General features: G+C 42.5%; 1 protein-coding gene across 2 annotated transcripts in view; it reads right to left on the reverse strand.

Moving 5' to 3' along the window:
• Window positions 1-19,701, reverse strand: part of ATP10B (ATPase phospholipid transporting 10B (putative)) — a 666,536-nt gene that overhangs the window by 38,715 nt on the left and 608,120 nt on the right. For both annotated transcript variants that reach the window (XM_073649518.1, XM_073649519.1), the window contains 6 exons: window positions 12,707-12,792; window positions 9,400-9,506; window positions 3,446-3,577; window positions 2,700-2,827; window positions 2,293-2,545; window positions 1,495-1,724 (listed from right to left, as the gene is read on the reverse strand). In XM_073649518.1, coding sequence (XP_073505619.1) covers window positions 1,495-1,724; window positions 2,293-2,545; window positions 2,700-2,827; window positions 3,446-3,577; window positions 9,400-9,506; window positions 12,707-12,792 — 936 coding nt within the window. The remainder of the gene's footprint in view (window positions 1-1,494; window positions 1,725-2,292; window positions 2,546-2,699; window positions 2,828-3,445; window positions 3,578-9,399; window positions 9,507-12,706; window positions 12,793-19,701) is intronic.

Consider the following 19,701-nt stretch of genomic DNA (forward strand, 5'->3'; position numbering starts at 1 on the left):
ACTGTGAGAATTCTCCAGTGCCGTGAGAGGTGGGCACATCACCACAAGCATGTGATTTGCATACACGCAGTCAAGTGCTGACTAGATGGGCGCTGCCTCCCTCAATGCAAATGTATTGAGCAAGGCCAGGTACAGTCTAGTCGGAACGTGGCCGGAAGTATGCAATTCGCACACTTGCAGTCATGTGCCCACCACTCCCGGCACCGGAGAATCCTCTCAGTGCGTGTTATGGAAGGATTCACAAGTCTGCAGTCACATAGAATGTCTGCAGACTTGTAGCCTAAGGTCTAACGACTGGCCACTCCCAGTGCTGGAGAATCCTCACAGCAGGCAGCATCGACACCAGAGAAGCCTCTCCGTGCACGCAATGTGAGGATTCAGAAGTCTGAAGTCATATAGAGTGACTGCAAACTTGTAGCCTAAGGCCAGACAACACCTTTAAGCTGTCAATATACTCCAGATCAAAGTCAATCAATATTGTAAGATCAACCATCTATTTAATATACATAGGGGCATCTCAGAGGAATATGGGTGTATCCCAACGCCAGCATGGGTTCTTCACATAGACATGCACATTCCTCCAGAAAAGAAGAACTACCAAGACTGACTCTATCCCCATTTTATATAGGTTGTGTCAACCTATACAGAGCTCCCATCTCTATAATTAGGCACCAATGACAATTGTATCCTTCTCTTCTACAAAAGATGGAAATGGGGGGCAGCTAACATGAATGATCATCCTTGGTGTGCCTCATGTGCACCTTGTATGCTTGACAAAGAACGCCGTGGCTGCATTCGAAACGCGTTGCTAGATGTCCTAGTTAGTTTCATATGGGTCTGTACTGCATTCTCTCATATCGAATGTTCTTTAACTTTTTTGTGAATCAATAAAATGTACTTGTTTTTATTGGAGCTGGAAACCTCCATTTCTCTGCACCATGTATGCTGGCAACAGTATAATATGGAAAGTAGACCCAAAAGTATATACACTTCAGATAGCTGTTTTTAGAGGGAAGACCTACCATGCTGTAAGTAGAGGCAGCCTTGCCAATTGCATCATCGAATCCAATGATCCAGCCAGCGTCATAGCTGCACTTGCAAGCTGTATAACAAACCGCTTGTAAGCTCGCACCCCTAGTCTAGGAAACCTCCGATAGACTGCAGTGGTGGCTGGTATCTAAGGCAACAAGCCGTAAAATATAAAATTAAACATTCCTCCGTTCTGGAGAACGTAGAGGATTTTTAAGAGGTAAATTGAAGAGTTGCTTCTTTTTACAAGCACTTTGCATTTTTACCCATTTAAGAAGTTGAGACAACTGCAATTTTTTCCTTTGGATTAAACAGACACCATGTACATTTTGTTTTTTTGCATAATCTGATGCAGGAAAATTACATTTAGTCTGACAATTTAGCATTTACATTAAAACTTAAAACTTGCTATGAACTGTACAGCAAATACCAATGTTCTTAGTCTGATGAATAGCAAATACTTACAATAGGACTGCTAAAAGCCACTTGGGAAATGTCAAAACGTCCTTCAGATTTTTTTCTAAAGTGCCCTTGGATATTTGGTCGAGCACTCTGGCACCGTCTCAAAGCCCGGGTGCCTTTATGTCTCACGGTGGACTGGTTTTCTTCAGCTCTCGTATGAATCGGAATGTTTCTGAGTTTTGTCAAATCTTCATCATCAGAATCTTCTTCTTTGTAAGTTTCCAGACGTTTTGCTTTAAATAAAAAATTAACAATAAAATAATTTGCTAATTAAAACCATGGCTTGAAATGTGGATGTGTCCTTGTTGTACTGCTGGGTTGATTAACAAAAGAAAAGAAAAAAAGAAACAATTCCTTGATAATCTCTTGAGTTTGTTTTATGACAAGAGACATATTGTGATTCTAGAAAACTTCTGCTTGACTGTATCTCACAGCAAGAGGGGGAAGAACTATTACAAACACCTAAAACATCTGCTATATTTTTGTCTATTCAGAGTTGGTATGTAACAGAGGAAAATGATAACCCAGACAATAGGTATTTGATCCACCGCCATCAAGCCGAACTCCATAAAAAACAAGTATAAGCTCTAATGAAGAGCCGGCTGTCAGTCAGTATCGGGGGCGCGGTTACAGCCGCCGCTCTCTATGCACTGAGTGGTGACATGAAGCCGTGCCGGCACCGCCTCTATGACTGAAAGTCCAAGGCTGCCGGGAGGCATAAAGTTAATTTCCTCCAGACAGCGGAGCTCTCGGTCTGGGCGCCAGGCAGCTTCAGCTTGTGTAATGAGAGATGTAACTTACCGTTCTCCTGATGGGAGAATTCATTTCCTACTATTGTACATCTGCGGAAGACCATTTTATTCTCTGTCAATGTCCCAGTTTTGTCTGAGAAGATATACTGGATTTGTCCAAGATCCTCTGTAATGTTTAATGCCCGACACTGCACGGATAAGTCAATTTCTTCATCATATAGATCAATGTCATTATGTATGAAGTAGATCTGGCAAAGTTTCACCAGCTCAATGGACACATACAAAGAAATAGGAATCAAGATCTGCAAGAAAACAAGGTTCACTTTCAGGGAGACGTTAGAAGAATGGATCTTAGAGGGGTCTAATCCTTAGGAGGTTCACTATTGGAAAACAGGTGCAATACCTGAGGTCATTGTAAGGAAGGGGAAACATGGTTTAATTAACAGATCCACTTACCTGTAGTAAGATAATCATAGTAAGGAACATGTAAAAACCCGCAAGAGCTGGCGGCGTATAACTTCCATCAGGATTTGGAACATCGAATAGAGGATGTATTTCGAACTTTCGATACCAAAGACCATGACCTAAATAAGAAATGATATATAAGCAAACAGCCCAATTATGATACAATAGACTCAGCAGCTTGCTAGACCTTAGACTGAGTAAGCCATTACACAGTTATCAATGTTAAAGCCCCGGACAACCCCTTTAATGATTTTACTTTCCCCTATGAAATGAAGTAGTCATGTGGAGAAGATGGGTGAATAGGTTTATGGAACGACATAGATGTCGGATGAGCTATCATTTAGCTGGCGGATATCTTTTATGGGTGGTTTTGGTCTTAATTACACAGTATATCCCGAATCTTTCTTAGTAACCACTAATCACTGGCACACGAATGGAAGGGTCACAAAGTTTGATCTGGGCTTAGAAAATTACCCTCCACACGGGACCTTTCAATCTTTAACAAAACCACATGACACAATGTGGTCTGCATCTGTCTGGCATTTCATACTATATATTGGGTGGGATTCTACCTGACGTTTCCCGTTTGATGAGGGATATCCGATACAAGTACCATATTCTGGTCAAAAATATATTAGAATTGAAATCATAACATCTTTTAAAAATTCCGCAAAAAAATGGAATGAACAAATAAATGCAAATGGAGCCAAAATGTTAAAAAGTGGTAAAATATTAACCTATAGCTCCAATGAGGCACATGACGATGAGGATGCCAACACAGCAGAATACATTGATATTCATCCGTTTTTCCAGTTTGCTGCGCTTGTAACGTGGACCACTGTTGTTCAGCATTGCTTTGGTCTCATGCCCTTGGGGAAAAAATATACAAATGGCAGGATATTAATAAATATCTTTATATATGAATGCATTTTACAGAGCTGCTCAGCATGTAGCTGCCTGCTGTTTCGTAGCAATCAGGAAGAATCAAGTGCTTTAATTAACCATTTTGACCCAAAAGAGCAACTTTTATGGCAAGATTTGCATGTCTCACTGACAGCCAAGAGTTTTTCTTTTTTTAAGTGACTGAAGTCTACATTACAATATCTAATTATAACAATCCATCACAGATTCAAGACTAATGAAAATCATGTTATAACTGATTAATACACAGTCAATCCATATTTTAAAATTTAAAATATATGTTATATAAGAAAAAGCTGAAAACAGAATATCTAAATAGAATCATATAATTTTTTACTCCATTTTTGCACAAATAACCAGATCAGTAAACACTAGAAATGCTTATACAGCAGAAAAAGTTAAAGGAGTTGTCCAGCCCACGAAAAATATACATAAAGGAGCTCTAAGGAGTTAGAAACATAACTTTCTAATGTAGTGAAATTACACTAGGTGTCCTAATTATCAGGCAGGCCACACTGGTCCCAGGTTTGGCAGCTCCACAACATATCCTGTGTCGGCACATGGCCAAAGCTGTTTGTAAAGGTGGCTGGTTGGCCAAAATTGAGACTGTCCCCTTAATACATAGTCACATGATGAATCAGGAAACTCTCTTTGTAGAGCACAGGACCAAAAGTAGGGTTGCCAATCCTGGGACTCAAGGTAGGCCAACCACACAATTGGGGTAATTAATGTGATCGAATAGTAATCTATATAACTGCTGTATCTAAGGCTCATTTAGATTTTTTTTATTTTGGCTGGACAACCCCTTTAAAGACGACAAAATCCTATATTTCTTACTAGAGGTAAAATATGTCTGTTACACACCTGTCCTGGATCCAGGCTTTGCTCCCCTCTCCCAGGTCTGCTAAACTCTGTTGAGCTCCATGTCAGGCTTTGCAGACTGCCTGAAGTGATCCAATATGATCATCTATCTGGTCCTAGAAAAGGCTCACCAAGACACACACCTGTGTCTTGGTATTAAGATTTCTAAGTCCACTGGCATCCTGTGTGCCTGCAGCCTCCAGGACCTCAGCTACCTGTTCCTGGTCTTCTGTCCACCTGCGGTCTCCAGGACCTCAGCTACCTGTTCCTGGTCTTCTGTCCGCCTGTGGTTTTAAGGACCTCTGCTATCTGTTAAAGGTCTTTTGTCTGCCTGCAGTCTCCAGGACCTCTTCTACCTGTCTGCGGTCTCCAGGACCTCAGCTACCTGTTCCTGGTATTTTGTCCGCCTGCAGTCTCCAGAACCTCTTTACCTGTCTGCGGTCTCCAGGACCTCTGCTACCTGTTCCTGGTCTCTTGTCCGCCTGCAGTCTCCAGGACCTCTTCTACCTTTCTGCGATCTCCAGGACCTCTGCAACTTGTCCCCAGACTCCTGTCCACCTGCAGTCTCCAGGACCTCTTCTACCTGACTGCGGTCTCCAAGAACTCAGCCACCAGTCTGTGGTTTCCAGGACCTCTGCTACCTGTTCCGTGTCTTCTATCTGCCTATGGTCTCCAGTGCCTCTGCTATATCTTTCATGCATGCCTCAACTGACTGCTGCACCAACGTCCGTGTATCTGTCCGGACCTTGGGCTTTGAAGAAGGGATCCTCAGTGTCGCTAATGAGAGACTTTGCTGGGCTCACCTGATGAGGTGGATAATCAATTTGGTATAGCCCAATGTACAAAAATGACCTCAGAAAGGGTAGTAGCAATTAATTAGTTTTAATTAAAGAGGCTGTGAGAGATTAAACATAGCACAGATTTCTAGAAACAGCGCCCCTCCTGTGCATGGGTTGTGGCTGGTATTGCAACCAACCTGCAGTTCAGCACCACTTAACTAAACATGATAGATACAGTGAAATGATGAAAAAATGCAGAGTATTCTACAATGGCAAATACTAATCAGAGTATTATCCTATTTGACAAGCTGGAAGCACATCATCAGTAGACTGATTTGTCCCGGTGATGAAGTTGTTGCACATCTAAAAGAAGTACGCTTTACTCATGACATACTGTAATTAGCAATATGTCCTGAATTAGTCACCATGTTGTATATACGGATCACAACACTAAGTGAGAAATCTGTCTAATCGAGGCTTAAAGGGAGCCTGTCACCAGTAATGTCCTGTTATATTACTAAATCACTCAGTCTCTGTAATAACACTACAGGGTACACAAGCACCTACTAAAAGGCAAGGAAAAGTCACCACATATGCCCCACACTTCTGTGAACCTCTTAGAAGAAGGTAGGGTAATATGTATTGTCCTGCTGCCGGAAACGCCAATAATTAAGAAAAGTATTGTTTCTAAGACATTTAGGTAGGACTTGCACCTTAATGCATCCTGCTGTCACTTCAGAAGTGGGGGAAGCAATCCAGTGGCTAATGAGAATGAGCAGCTAAAATCTGGTAGCCAATATAGGTCGAACGAAAGCAAGAAGGATGGGCAGACACTTTGATTTTATCAGCACTCCTTAATTGTGTGGGTAGGAAGGGTTTTCCAGAATTTTTAAAGATTTAGCCAAGAGCAGGAAATAGGTTAAAGGGGTTATCAGGGATTATTTATTTTTTTCTACTATAGACCTAAGAATTAACAGTCAGGTAGTTACTAACACCGTGCCTGTTCTGCCCGCCACTGAACTCTAACCGGTGATTCTGCTGCTTCACATCAACAGAACAGCTCTTATTCTTCCGAGCTGCTCTATCGATGGGGTGTGACTGCCGACGTCATGCCAATTGACAGCCGGCTCTCAGCAATTAGGCATCGAGGAACCGGCTGTCAACCTGCATGACAGCAGAAAGAGAAGCAGCTGCACTGTTGATGTGACGTCAGCGGAAACAGCAGAATCGCCGGCAGGAGCGGTCTGTAACAACTCTGAGCAGGCAGAGATCGGTGGCAAGCAGAACACACTACCTGCTTGTTAGTTCTTAGACCCATAGTAAAAAAAAAAAAATAGTCACAGTTATCCCCTCTAAATGAAAAGAAAAATGAGAAAAGTACATATAGTCACCCCTTCAGTCACTAGCAGTTCTTGTGGCGACACTCTGGTGGTCCCCACCAGTCTCAGGTTACATCCTGCAGCAATCACAAGTCACAGATCACTCATGTGACTGATGCAGCCAATCACTGACCTCAATGCTGTTTCTGCCATGTATGTCATGTGATCGGTGAGGACAGAGCTTGGCTCCGGTGGTCATGTCCGCTGAACACTGTCCACAGTCATGTGCATGACCACTTTAGGAAATAAGCAAAGACCAGCATGGACCAACAAAGCTGCGGTGGTAGAGCGACACAGTACATGACGGCTTTAGTACATTGAATTTGTCAGGTTTTGGATGGTTTCTGCTTCAATTGTTTTGCATGAGGACAGAATACCCTCCCAGAGCTGTTGCTTAGATGTGAACTGCCTCCCGCCATCATAGACACTCCTTTTGATGATGCTCCAGAGGTTCTCAATGGGGTTGAGGTCAGGGGAGCATGGGGGCCACACCATAAGTTTGTCCCCTTTTATGCCCACAGCAGCCAGAGATGCAGATGTGTTATTTGCAGCATGAGACGGGGCATTATCATGCATGAAAATGATCTTGCTGCGGTATGCACGGTTCTTCTTCTTGAACCATGGCAGGAAGTGCTGTTTGAGAAACTCAACATACATTATGGAGTTCATCTTTACCCCTTCAGGGATCCTAAAAGGGCCGACAATCTCTCTCCCCATGATTCCAGCCCAAAACATTACTCCACCTCCTCCTTGTTGGCGCCGTAGCCGTGTTTGCATGGGGTGTCCATCAACCAGCCATCCTCCACTCCATCCATCTGGACCATCGAGATCATTTCATGCATGATAATGCCCCGTCTCATGCTGCACATAACACATCTGCATCTCTGACTGCTATGGGCATAAAAGGGGACAAACTTATGGTGTGGCACCCATGCTCCCCTGACCTCAACCCCATTGAGAACCTCTGGAGCATCATCAAAAGGAGTGTCTATGATGGCTTGAGGCAGTTAACATCTAAGCAACAGCTCTGGGAGGGTATTCTGTCCTCATACAATACAATTGAAGCAGAAACCATCCAAAACCTGACAAATTCAATGGACGAGAGAGTTCAGAAGCTCCTTTCGAACAAGGGGTCCTATGTGCAAATGTAACATCACCTAGAATAAAGTTTTGAGTTGAAAACTGTTTGATTTCAGTTTGTAATAACCTGCTCCATTACGGAGAAATCAGCAATTGAATCAATACACAATTGAGGCTTTAAGAGTGACCATCATTTTATTTTCCATAAACTAATCGTACGCATGAAAATATGCAACTTTGTAATATATTTTAATCAGAGAAATTTTCTTCTTCCTCATCCTGGACTGACTCTCAATTCATAGGTAAAATCTGTATTCAGTGAATGCAGAATTTCCCATTACTGAGATAAACAGAGCGGTGTTATAATACCCGTCCGGCAGGAGACCAGCGCCTCCCCTGCAATTGAAATCACTGGTCTCCTTCAGGCCGGGTATCGTGACAACGCTCTGTTGCCGGCTAATTACTACTGAGCTGAGCCGACAACAGAGCGTACTGTAATTGTGCACATCACACAGTGCGCAGGGACACAGCAGGGACTATCCCCTGAAATGAGTGTCAGTGATGACGCTTCGTTTCAGCGAGGGGGCAGATGTTGCGACAGTGACCCCAGCCTCTGCCCCCTGATGACACTCCGCTTGAGTATCCCAGCATGCAATGGAGGTTCTCAATTAAAGCGTCATTCCACAGGAAGTGAAAAAAATACTGACACATCAAAAGAATTGAAGAGACTGTAACTCACGAATGCATCTACAGTCTTCTTTATATTCTATTTCCCCAAAGTGGATAGAAAATGAGTGTGTGATGGAGAATGTGCAAGCAGTGAGTCTTAGGTATTAAGGGTAGACTATGTCAAGTTTTGATGCATCTGTCTGGCATTTTTGTAAGCTTTGCAAATGCCCCTAACGCATTTCACCGTTCTTTGATGAAAAGGTGTAGATAGACTTTGTACTAGGATATTTTTGGAAAGTTCATAATATACTTAATTCCTATTTCTTCACATGCCTCCAATGATGTATATATGAGGAAGTACTGGCTTACGGGAAGGGTGGAGCAAAGAGAAAATGTCACTAGATGACTGCACCCTTAATTTCACAATAGAAGATATTGGTATTCGAAAGGTCAAGCTGCAAGGAATAGATGACGTGCATGCTTCTTCTGGAGCTTTTGATAATTCTTTGAGTACGTGCACATAGCGTCTTTTAGATGCCATCGTACCCGCAGGTTTTTTGGAGCAGACGACACTTCATGAAAATGCCGGCAATGTTTCCCGAAGCGTCTTCTATGGCATCTCCCTTACTTATTTTTTTTTTAAAGGTGCATTAAAATAGTGGTCAGCTTCCAAATGGACAATGCCTGAAGAATGGTCAGGTCACTACTTTTAGCTGTTTCATGGCTTCCAAAGCCTGAAGCGGTTAAAGAAGTGAGAATAGATGGAACATATGCACAGCAAGTTGTTTTTACTTTGCAGCACATATTTTCATTTTTTTATTACATTTTTAAGTGCTTTGTCATATGGGATCCTGAGCAGCCCTGCCTTAAAAAAGATGCTCATATGCACATACCCTAATAAAAGGATTCACCATGTTGGTAGTTTTTTTTCTACACTTTGGATACTTCATGGATTTTTATATCAACAATGCTAACACAAAATGCTAGAAAAATATAAATCACCTGCATAGACCACAACTCCAATGACTTCTTCTGTATTTCGGACAGTACATCCTCGAAGGAGAAGACTTTCTGTGCCAAATCCTGTACGTTGCCCATTATTCTGATCCCTACAAATAAACAAAAATAAGTCACATGCAGTTAAAGGAGTAGTTTCTAGAATTGTGGCCACGACAAAAATACATATCTTGGGATCTTGAAAAGGCTCTTAAGGGGAACCTGTTATGTTCAGAAACTTTATTTACCTTTACATATAGGGTTAATCTTCAGGTAAATTGGGTTAAAATCATGCCTGCCAGCCTTACTGGAACAGTGGCTATGCGGAGAAAATTAACTTATATTCTCCCTGTGCCTGTTCACCTCCAGTCAGTCACTGCTCACTATACAGTGAGTGCACTGTAATCACTCCCCGACACATTGGTTGACAAACTGTGATGCGCACACACGCAGGAAGCGCCGCACACACACAGGCTGCGCACACACACACACACACACAGGAAGCGCTGCACACACACACACACAGGAAGCGCTGCACACACACAGGCTGCGCACACACACACACACACAGGAAGCGCTGCACACACACACACACACACACAGAGGAAGCGCTGCACACACACACACACACACACACACACACAGAGGAAGCGCTGCACACACACAGGAAGCGCGCGCACAGTCAATTAATATGTCAAGGAGTGATTACAGCTGCGTTCATTGTGTAGTGAGTATTTACTAACTGCTCCCTGCACTGTCCCTATGTCTAAAAGCCAGTGGGTACCAGGAAGATACAAGTTCATTTTCTTCCTGAAGCCGTTGTTCCAGTAAGACGGGCATGATTTTAACCTTCTTTATCTACAGATTAACCCAATATTTGCAAGCAGATAACAGTTCTGGACATGACGGTTCCCTTTAAGGAAGGTGAGACAAGTATCTTGATAGTCTCTACCAATATCATCTCCACTAAATATCCAGTATGAAAAAATAATACGACACTTCCAAGCAATCTGATATCCAGGGCAGCTACTGGTTTGCACAGAGGTGGACACAGACAGTAGAGTGCGCCGGTGCAAGAACAGAACATGGGTCCTATGCTCTCCAGTGCCCATTATTATAAGCCATGAGATTCATTAGCTCACTCCCTTACATGCCATCTTATAGAAGGCTGTAAGCTACTTGGAAGATGGCAGTGCGCTCTCCAACCTGCTAGGTCACTGTACAGATGCACAAGTTGCATTTGCCACCTTTCTACTCCTGAATAGTTAAGTTCAGAAACACAGGTGGAGCATATGAGAACATATCACACCATCAGATATCCTCAAGAGTAAGGAGACCTGTAATAAGTAGGGGCATGTGCCTAGCAATCAGCTGACATATATAATTAGGGAGTCAGAAAGTTATTTGTTTAAGTCTACAGTAGACAGCACCAGAGTGTTAAAGGGAATCTGTCAGCTGTTTCTGCTATGTAATCTGAGTGCAGCATGAGGTAGGGACAGAGACACTGATTTCAGCGATGTTTCACTTACTAGGCTGTGTGTTGTTTCAACACAAACAGTGTTTTATCAGCAGGAGATTATCACTGCCGGACTAGCTGTCTCATGCCTCCTGGTCCAACCACACCCCCATCACTGATTAGCAGCTCCCTGTCAATATACCATGTACCCAGAAAGCTGTGTTGTGGGCAGGGTTAGCTTTCTGAGCTCTGCTATGTCAAAACTGCTGCACTCAGTAAACTAAGTGACACATCACTTGAATCAGGGTCTCTTTCCCTACATTATGTTGATGAATTAGTAAAATGCTGGCGGCATATTCCCTTTACCATAAGTACATGACTTTGGTTTATAATAAAAGTGCTACTACATATTAACGTCCTATTAAGTTTCCTGGTATACAAGGATTGGTGTATATATGGAAGTAGGTGCTGGAAAATATTAATATACACTGTACATATATGACAGCACATCTGTGCTTTATTGTATGTACATGTGTGTATGTAGGTTTGAGCTCTCCATATATATAAAAAAAAAGGAAAAAGCCCGGTTACAAATCTTCGCATAGATTCCTTTTATTAATTGCTAAGTTTCCGTCACTAACCTAATATTCTTGTATGCATTACAATTAAAGCTCTTTTATTGCTTTTTTAATGTGTGTTGCATTAGGTAAAAAACAAAATCAACAATTCGTACCCGACCTGGTACTGAGAAAAAACAAGGAAGATACAAAGTCTTCTAGATAAGTATCATCATCATCAATACACGCGGAATATGAATGAGCAAACATAAAAATAAAGAGACAGCTGGGCACAGTGAGCTCTGTAACGCAGCTCCATCATTTGTCTATTTTATTGCTTAGTGAACAAAAGATACATAGAAGATAATTGATAGTTTTGCATTTATAAGTTTAAATTTACAACATATATGAAATGAAAGGATACGGAGTGAAGATGTGCAGATGCCTTGGGTAGCGGTCTGCTAAAAGAAGGTTTTGCTGACAACACATGCACGCTCAGCGTGGCCGAAAATGCATGTCTTTTCAAAAGGGATAAGGGAGTAAAAGCCACTGCCAGAAACCTCTGCCTGCGGCTTCTCTCTCCTGGAAGAACAAAAGAATTAGAGGGTGAAATCCTTCTCTTCTCTGACATTATTTCTTGGGCGAGATCCAGGAGGTCATCGTACACAGGGGAGGATCAGAGGGTTCAGTTGACTCTTTGCCAATGTGTATGAGAGCTGAACCGACAATGCTAACATGTCTAATTCGTTCTACGTGTGGGCAACTTCATGCAGGTGGAACTTTGGTTTTCCTGACGAAGATTTGTAGTAAAACCATATGTCGGCACATTTTGGGAAGCATCAAAGCACTATCTCTATTCTTAAAGAGCTAAACCCCTTCATGGAGCCTTTTCTAGCACTCAGGATCTTGGGTTGGCAGAAGAGACACACGTGCCCTGCTTCTCTAGCGCCAACTTCCCAAAAGTGCTTGGTCAAAGATCGGATTGGGTAATTCTAATGAGAAGCTCATAACGTTACAGCATTAATAAAACGCTTATGGGAATTGCATAATCTATCAGAATGGTTGCAAATCTATACACTAGAATTAATAAGGTTCGAGGTTTTCTGTGAACGCAGTGTTTAGGTAAAGGATAATAAAATCACATGCTCTCCCACCATCCTCCCTTCCTTGTTGTGCATTGCCGCCATGAATACAACTCATCTTGCAACCCTTAGGCCTAATGAGAACAATGTGAAGGTGTATAATAGAAACTGATATTTGCTTAACATTTCAATACCGCCGCATCGCTTTAAATACTCACATGTAACCTTTGAATTTGCTGAGGTTGTTATTTGGCTTCTCACATACGATGGTATATTTAAAGGACTCGGGGTCAAATGGAGATTCCTGGAATTAAAAAAAACATCAAAATCAATTACATTATTCCGAAATGTTCATTAGTTCTATGCATTGTGGCACAATATGTTCCTGTAAACTAAAGTTGTTTTTTAGGGTCCATCAAGCCCTTTTGCTAAATAATCAACCCACCAAGGTAATTTGATTTTGCCATTTTCATTTGATTTGTAGGTTGTTCCATTAAATAACCAAATTGTTGTTTAGACAACTTGCAATAAGGAAGCCATTAATTATACTTTGACCTCAAATGTTGCAATATCCTGTTTGTTCTGGATAAAAGACATAAAGAGGTTGTCTGGGACTTTTTTTTTTTTTTACTATGAGCCTAAAATCTAACAGGCAGGTAGTTGCTAACTGCCTGCCTGTTTTAACCGACGCCGGCTCAGAATGGTTACTGACCGTTCCAGTCGGCAATTCAGCTGCTTCACGTCAATAGAGCGGCTCTTCCTCTTCTGGGCTGCTCTGTCGACAGGCATGACCGCTGACGTCATGCTGATTGACAGCCAGCTTCCTGCAGTTAGGTAGCGGGGAGCAGGTTGTCAGTCAGCATGACATCAGCAGTCACGCACCATCAACAGAGCAAAACAGAAGAGAAGCTACTGTCGACGTGAGGTCTGCGGAAGCAGCAGAATCGCAGGCTGGAGTGGTCTATGACCACTTTGTGCCAGCAGAGATTGGCACAAAGCACAACATGCCGGTAGTCAGAAACTACCTGTTAGTTCTTAGGCACATTGTAAAAAACAAAAATATAGTCCCTGATAACACCTTTAAACTGGCCATACATATGCCATATGTGTCACTGGAAAGCTCATAACATCCTACACATTAACACTCGGCCGAGTATCTACACTGCTCAAAAAAATAAAGGGAACACTTAAACAACAGAATATAACTCCAAGTAAATCAAACTTCTGTGAAATCAAACTGTCCACTTAGGAAGCAACACTGATTGACAATCAATTTCACATGCTGTTGGTCAAATGGAACAGACTGTTACACTCGCGCCCGGACTGACTGGCGTGAGCTTGATTAGTGATCCCACTGGACCATGAACCGAGGAGTGCCTGGAGGGGCATAACTAAGTATCAACCCGGTCCGACCAAGGTCGCACGGCGGCTCAGTCGACTCCGTGAACCAGGGAGGAACCGAGCAGAGGGACCAGTTGCTACTCCAGGTCAGACCCCGGTCACAGCTGTTGACCCACACCGGGCAATGCAGGAACAGGCAGGTTAGACTGGCATATAGACAGGTGGGTACTGGCAAGCACGGCTGGTATGCAAACAGGTGGATATTGACAAGAACAGCTGGTATGAAGACAGGTGGGCACTGGCAGGCACGGCTGGCGTTCAGACAGGTGGGCACAGGCAAGCACAGCTGACATGCAGAGAGGCGGGTACTGGCAGGTAGGAACGTAGGCAGGATAGGGACCAGTACAGATGGGGATACAGGAACGGAGCCACAGGTGCGGTAGACAAGCAGAGCGGAGCAAAGCCAGCAGGTGCGGTAGACAAGCAGAGCGGAGCAAAATCCGCAGGTGCGGTAGACAAGCAGAGCAAAGCAAAACCCGCAAGTGCGGTAGACAAGCGGAGCAAAGCAAAACCCGCAGATGCGGTGAACAAGCAGAGCAAAGCAAAACCCGCAGATGCGGTGAACAAGCAGAGCAGAGCAAAACCGCAGATGCGGTGAACAAGCAAAGCAGAGCAAAACCCGCAGATGCAGTGAACAAGGAGAGCAAAACCCGCAGATGCGGTGAACAAGCAGAGCAGAGCAAAACCGCAGATGCGGTAAACAAGCAGAGCAGAGCAAAACCGCAGATGCGGTAAACAAGCAGAGCAAGGCAAAACCCGCAGATGCGGTGAACAAGCAGAGCAGAGCAAAACCTCAGATGTGGTGAACAAGCAGAGCAGAGCAAAACCCGCAGATGTGGTGAACAAGCAGAGCAGAGCAAAACTGCAGGTGCGGTAAACAAGCAAAGCAGAGCAAAACTCGCAGATGCGGTGAACAAGCAGAGCAAAACCCGCAGATGCGGTAGACAGGACAGGGCTCTGTTCACATGGAACAGACTGGAAAAGACAAGAAGATAGCTGGAACACAGGAGGTAGATACGGAGGCAGGGAAACAGAACGAGCAGAACCAGATACACACAAGGTACTTGCAATGAAGTAGCGAGTGCACACAAAACACACAAACAGACTGTCCAGGAGTTGGCGGATGCTTTAGTCCAGGTCTGGGAGGAGATCCCACAGGAGACCATCTGCAACCTCATCAGGAGCATGCCCAGGCGTTGTAGGGAGGTCATACAGGCACGTGGAGACCACACACAATACTGAGCCCCATTTTGACTTGTTTTAAGGACATTACATCAAAGTTGGATCAGCCTGCAGTGTGTTTTTCCACTTTAATTTTGGGGGTGACTCAAAACCCAGGCCTCCATTGGTTAATAAATTTGATTTCCATTGATGATTTTTGTGTGATTTTGTTGTCAGCACACTCAACTTTGTACAGAACAAAGTATTCAATGAGAATATTTCATTCATTCAGATCTAGGATGTGTTATTTGAGTGTTCCCTTTATTTTTTTGAGCAGTGTATATGCTTTCATTGGAAAGGGAGAAGAAAGCCGCTGCCCAAACATTTCCGGCAGGGACTCATCTCCAGGAGAGCAAAAGAGTAGGGTGCTGGGATATAAACTTAGGCTTATCTCCCATAGAACAAAAGCATTAGACAGATGATTATTCTCTCTCTAGACATATTGGGGGAGAGTTGGGAGACTCCCAAACGTATGGCTGGTCCCCCTAAGATCGGTAAGTACTTCAGTTTTCTCACTGGAGAATGCTTGCTTTTAAGCAGAGGTCCAGCCTATTGCTCGAGTGATGACTGCGGTCAAGTCGCAAATGGAAAATAAGAAAATCATTGGCCTGACACAGAGACCTGGGGCCATTTACTAGGACGTTCAATTATGTAGGAGTGGAGCTAAAGGAAGACTGATAAGTTAGGCATGCAACCCATGATTACCCAGAGAAACATTGAAATTCTGGTGATTACCAAAAATGAAATGTTCTCTAATAGGTATGGTGAGTACTATATCATCTTTTGCGCTACATGCATTTGCGAGCTCAGCTTTGCCAATATTTCACGGTGGTGGAAGGTCTGAAGTGCTTCTACCTCTGTAAGACATCTTCAGAAATTCTTTTCCCCACATCCTACTTCTCCTTGGCACTCAGACGGCTCCTATCGTTTCCTTGCATAATCTAATTTCAGATTATACACAGGAACAATTGTACAGCCAGTTACCTGATTTTTTTTTCTAAAAGAATTACTCTACCATGGGAGTGCGAGGAAGGTTAAATGTAGCATACTAATCGAATATGAAGCACCTAATTAGCTGTATCTGAATGTTAAACTCACAACTAAAATAATTTACAGAGCATCAGAAGGAAGACATGTCCTTATTGGCACAGAAAGAACAGGCCAACAACAATGAGAAGCGGCACGTAATTCACAAGTGAGAAATCTTATTCACATAAAACTAATTAGATTCTCTTCTCGTGATGTCCTCCATAATGACAGGATGTGAAGCATGAAAACACAAGGAGGCAAATGCACAATGCTCCTCCGGCAGCAGCAACGTTACAGATAGCTCAGCTTAGTAAAATAGGAATATATGGGAGGTTGAAGTGTGACTTAAGTGTAATGCTGTACTATATTTTCCAATGTTTGCAAAACTATGTTACCACCAAACTGCAGACATGACAGACATTACCAGGCAGGATGTCACAACACAGTTTCTTCTACACATTGTACTTATTTAGTCATCGTCATGATGGAGGTTCAACAATTTCGTTGAAGCCCTGAAAGTTTGTATGAACGTAAGACGTGAATTCCGAATCAGTCTTTATTTCCATCAACTTGCATTTCTCTAAAATAATCCAACAAAGAGGTCAAGTTGAGGAAGGAATCCTAAGAGTCCTCTACACTATTTCACTGAGCTTAGAGTAGGCATCAACATGCAACGCCGTTTCTGGAGTTACATCGGAAGAATGCAAGTGAGCAGAAAAATTAAAATTACAGATTCACCTCTCCTGATCTGTATGTTAAGGTAATAAATATCTGATATATTGGTAAAGTCTCCATGTAGTCCATGTCCCTTATGTCAAGAGGATATGTCACAACACAGGCTTATAGAGAGATGAGTGATACGTCCTGTGTGTAGGGACTTTGATAATGGGAATGGTAACGCCTAGTTGTCATGCTAGAACAAAAATGTGGTGTTGACTGTAGACACAGTGTGGTAGGACAATGTTGGTAAAGTTGCAGCCCAAGTTTAGGATATTGCCCAGGCCTCAGTCTTCTTGACCCATCACTGCTTGCATCTCCATAGTATAGCTGGACACATCATAAGACAGGACAGGCACTATACATAGATGAGGCTTGACATGCAAATCTTCAAAGTGATGATTAACTCCTTCACTTCCTGGAGACTGTATTGTGATGCATTAACGAGCGCTAGTTAACTATATAACCAGTGTCCGGAGCTTGTTTACCGGCTATTTACATAGGTGTTGGAACAGTTCTAACTCCAACTTGAACGTTTCTGGGATTCAGTTTACGGCTGAAGTAAGGACCAAGAAATACACGGGGCATGTGATTTCCAAGACTCTCCAAAGAAAATCTGACGAGTCTATTTATTTATACCCTTCATTAATAGGTGTACCATGCATAAATTTTAACATTTGCTACATGGTAGCATTATAGCAGAATACATGGCTGTATAATAAGTAACGACACTCCATGTATCCACCCAGTTTAGTCACACCCCTCAGCAAGTCTTTGTTTTAGTGAGTTCTGAGAATTACCACACCTTATGAAGACATAGGCCTGAAGACATTAACCTCGGTCTTACATAGGCCAATGATTATGATGGGGACAGAACAATTCCTAATAAGATCTGTCGGTTCCCCTTAGAACATTTCATTCGTGGCAGAACATCCCTCAATAATATTTTTTGCCGATCTAAACAATCCAATCACTCGGAGAATGAACATTTTGCTGGTTAGAAAGATGATGCTTTTAGGGGAGATAACCCTACAAGCTCGATTGCTGATTTCCCATTAATCTACCAGAAATGCCCTATTAGTTTCCACTTTTCTTTTGTGTAATAACTATTTTTTGCAGGTGTCACATTGCATATTCCATGCTGCACAGTTTCCACGGACGGTGCAGAAAGAGCATGTGCCTCCAAAGCGGCCACCCCTTAAAAGTTTTTAAAAATAAAAAAATTAAATGTCTACAACATTAATATCAAATATGCAAATTATTTAGCTTACACAGATGTGTATCTAATATGAAACAGCTTGGATACATTTTTATAAGGCTGAAAAAAAGTCAGCTTCATAATATGATAAATTACTGTACATACGCAACTGTAGGTAAAAGTTATACAAAAATCAGCATTGTACCCTGCACAGCAAGCAGTGTCAGCGCAGGACAAGTACACATCTGTGTGGGCTGTCAGCAGATCAGCAAGAAATCTGCTTCAAAATGAGAAAATGTGAGCACTTGAGAAAAGAGTAAATTGGTTCAAGACATTTTTTATCCTTGCCAAACAAGTGCAAATTAATTCACTTGCATCCGTTAAATAAATCACATGAATTCCTCCTCTATGTAATGGTTTCTAAGAATTGTTATAGAATTAATGGCTGTCCATTTAGTCTATTCTGTCATTCTGAGAGGTCTGCGGTTTTCGCGATTTGTTATCCTTTCTTCATACAACTCCTTTACAGTAGACGTTTCAGTTGTAGGATTTAAAGATAAAAAAAAAAAAAGTGACAAAAGCCTTTTTTCTTTTTAAGGGAAAGCTTTAAAAAAAAAATAAAAAAAAGAAAAAGTAAAAAAAAAATATGACCCCAGTGATATCTGGGTCATACATTATGTAAATCATCTATCTTCTAAATATGTATAGCTTTTTATTCTGCTGTATTCCAAATTGATTGTGTTCCCATCTTACAGATCACTTAGGTCTTACTCTTTACAGAACTCCTGCTCCCTTATACACAAGGCCCCTACCCTGACGTAATGGCCTCGAAATCCCTGATGAAGCATTATCCAGGCTGCCCGGCTAGGCACGTAGGCTTCAATTCATGAAGACCGGCGATGTTCACACAGGTCTCCATAAGCAGGTAATGTTGGAGTCAGACAATCCTGATTCATTAGGAGGTGCATGCTTTTTAGTGAATCAGAGGTGGCGTATGGCCCTGACAAATGGTGTGCAGCCCTGTGCCCTTCTTCATAACTCTTACTCCAGTTATGTACTGGAGTACGATTTCTGGAGTAAGGAACTCCACATCTCAAAACAAATTAAACGAGCTGTAGTGTCACTCCTCAGCTTCGCCTATTTTGACAGAGCTGGGCGAAACGATTGTAAAAGTGCCACAAGTCACAAAATTCTTGCACAACTCTGCGTTGCGCAAAAATATTGTTACTTTTCAGGGTCATTTACGCAAGATTTCTGGCGTAATTGCTTTGATGAATTGGGGCCATAATGTCCCGACTCTGCCTGATATGATGTTTTTTTTTTAGTAAAGTTCTTTCTTGCACATGAAGTAGCTCCTGATGTCAGTGTTTTAACCCTTAGATGCTACGGTCAAGAAAGAAGGGGACTCGCCTAAAGTTTGCAACGTTGCCCTGCCTTTTGTTAGTTATGTCCCTGTACTAGAATTAAGAGCTGCTACTAATGAAACATTTACGAGATAAGGCAGCGCCATGCTGACATCTGCTTTACGCATGTTGTACAATCAATAATGATAAGACATTGATTCTTTGCTGTTGTCAGGGAGGATTGTTCCTTCAGCCGGGGCGGTTTTACAATTCCGTTCGTGACTTCCATTCTGAAGTGTAATTA

The sequence above is a fragment of the Phyllobates terribilis genome, unplaced genomic scaffold (assembly GCF_046119375.1).
Source record: "Phyllobates terribilis strain yellow unplaced genomic scaffold, ASM4611937v1 Scaffold_10__3_contigs__length_209671492, whole genome shotgun sequence".
Taxonomy (NCBI): domain Eukaryota; kingdom Metazoa; phylum Chordata; class Amphibia; order Anura; family Dendrobatidae; genus Phyllobates; species Phyllobates terribilis.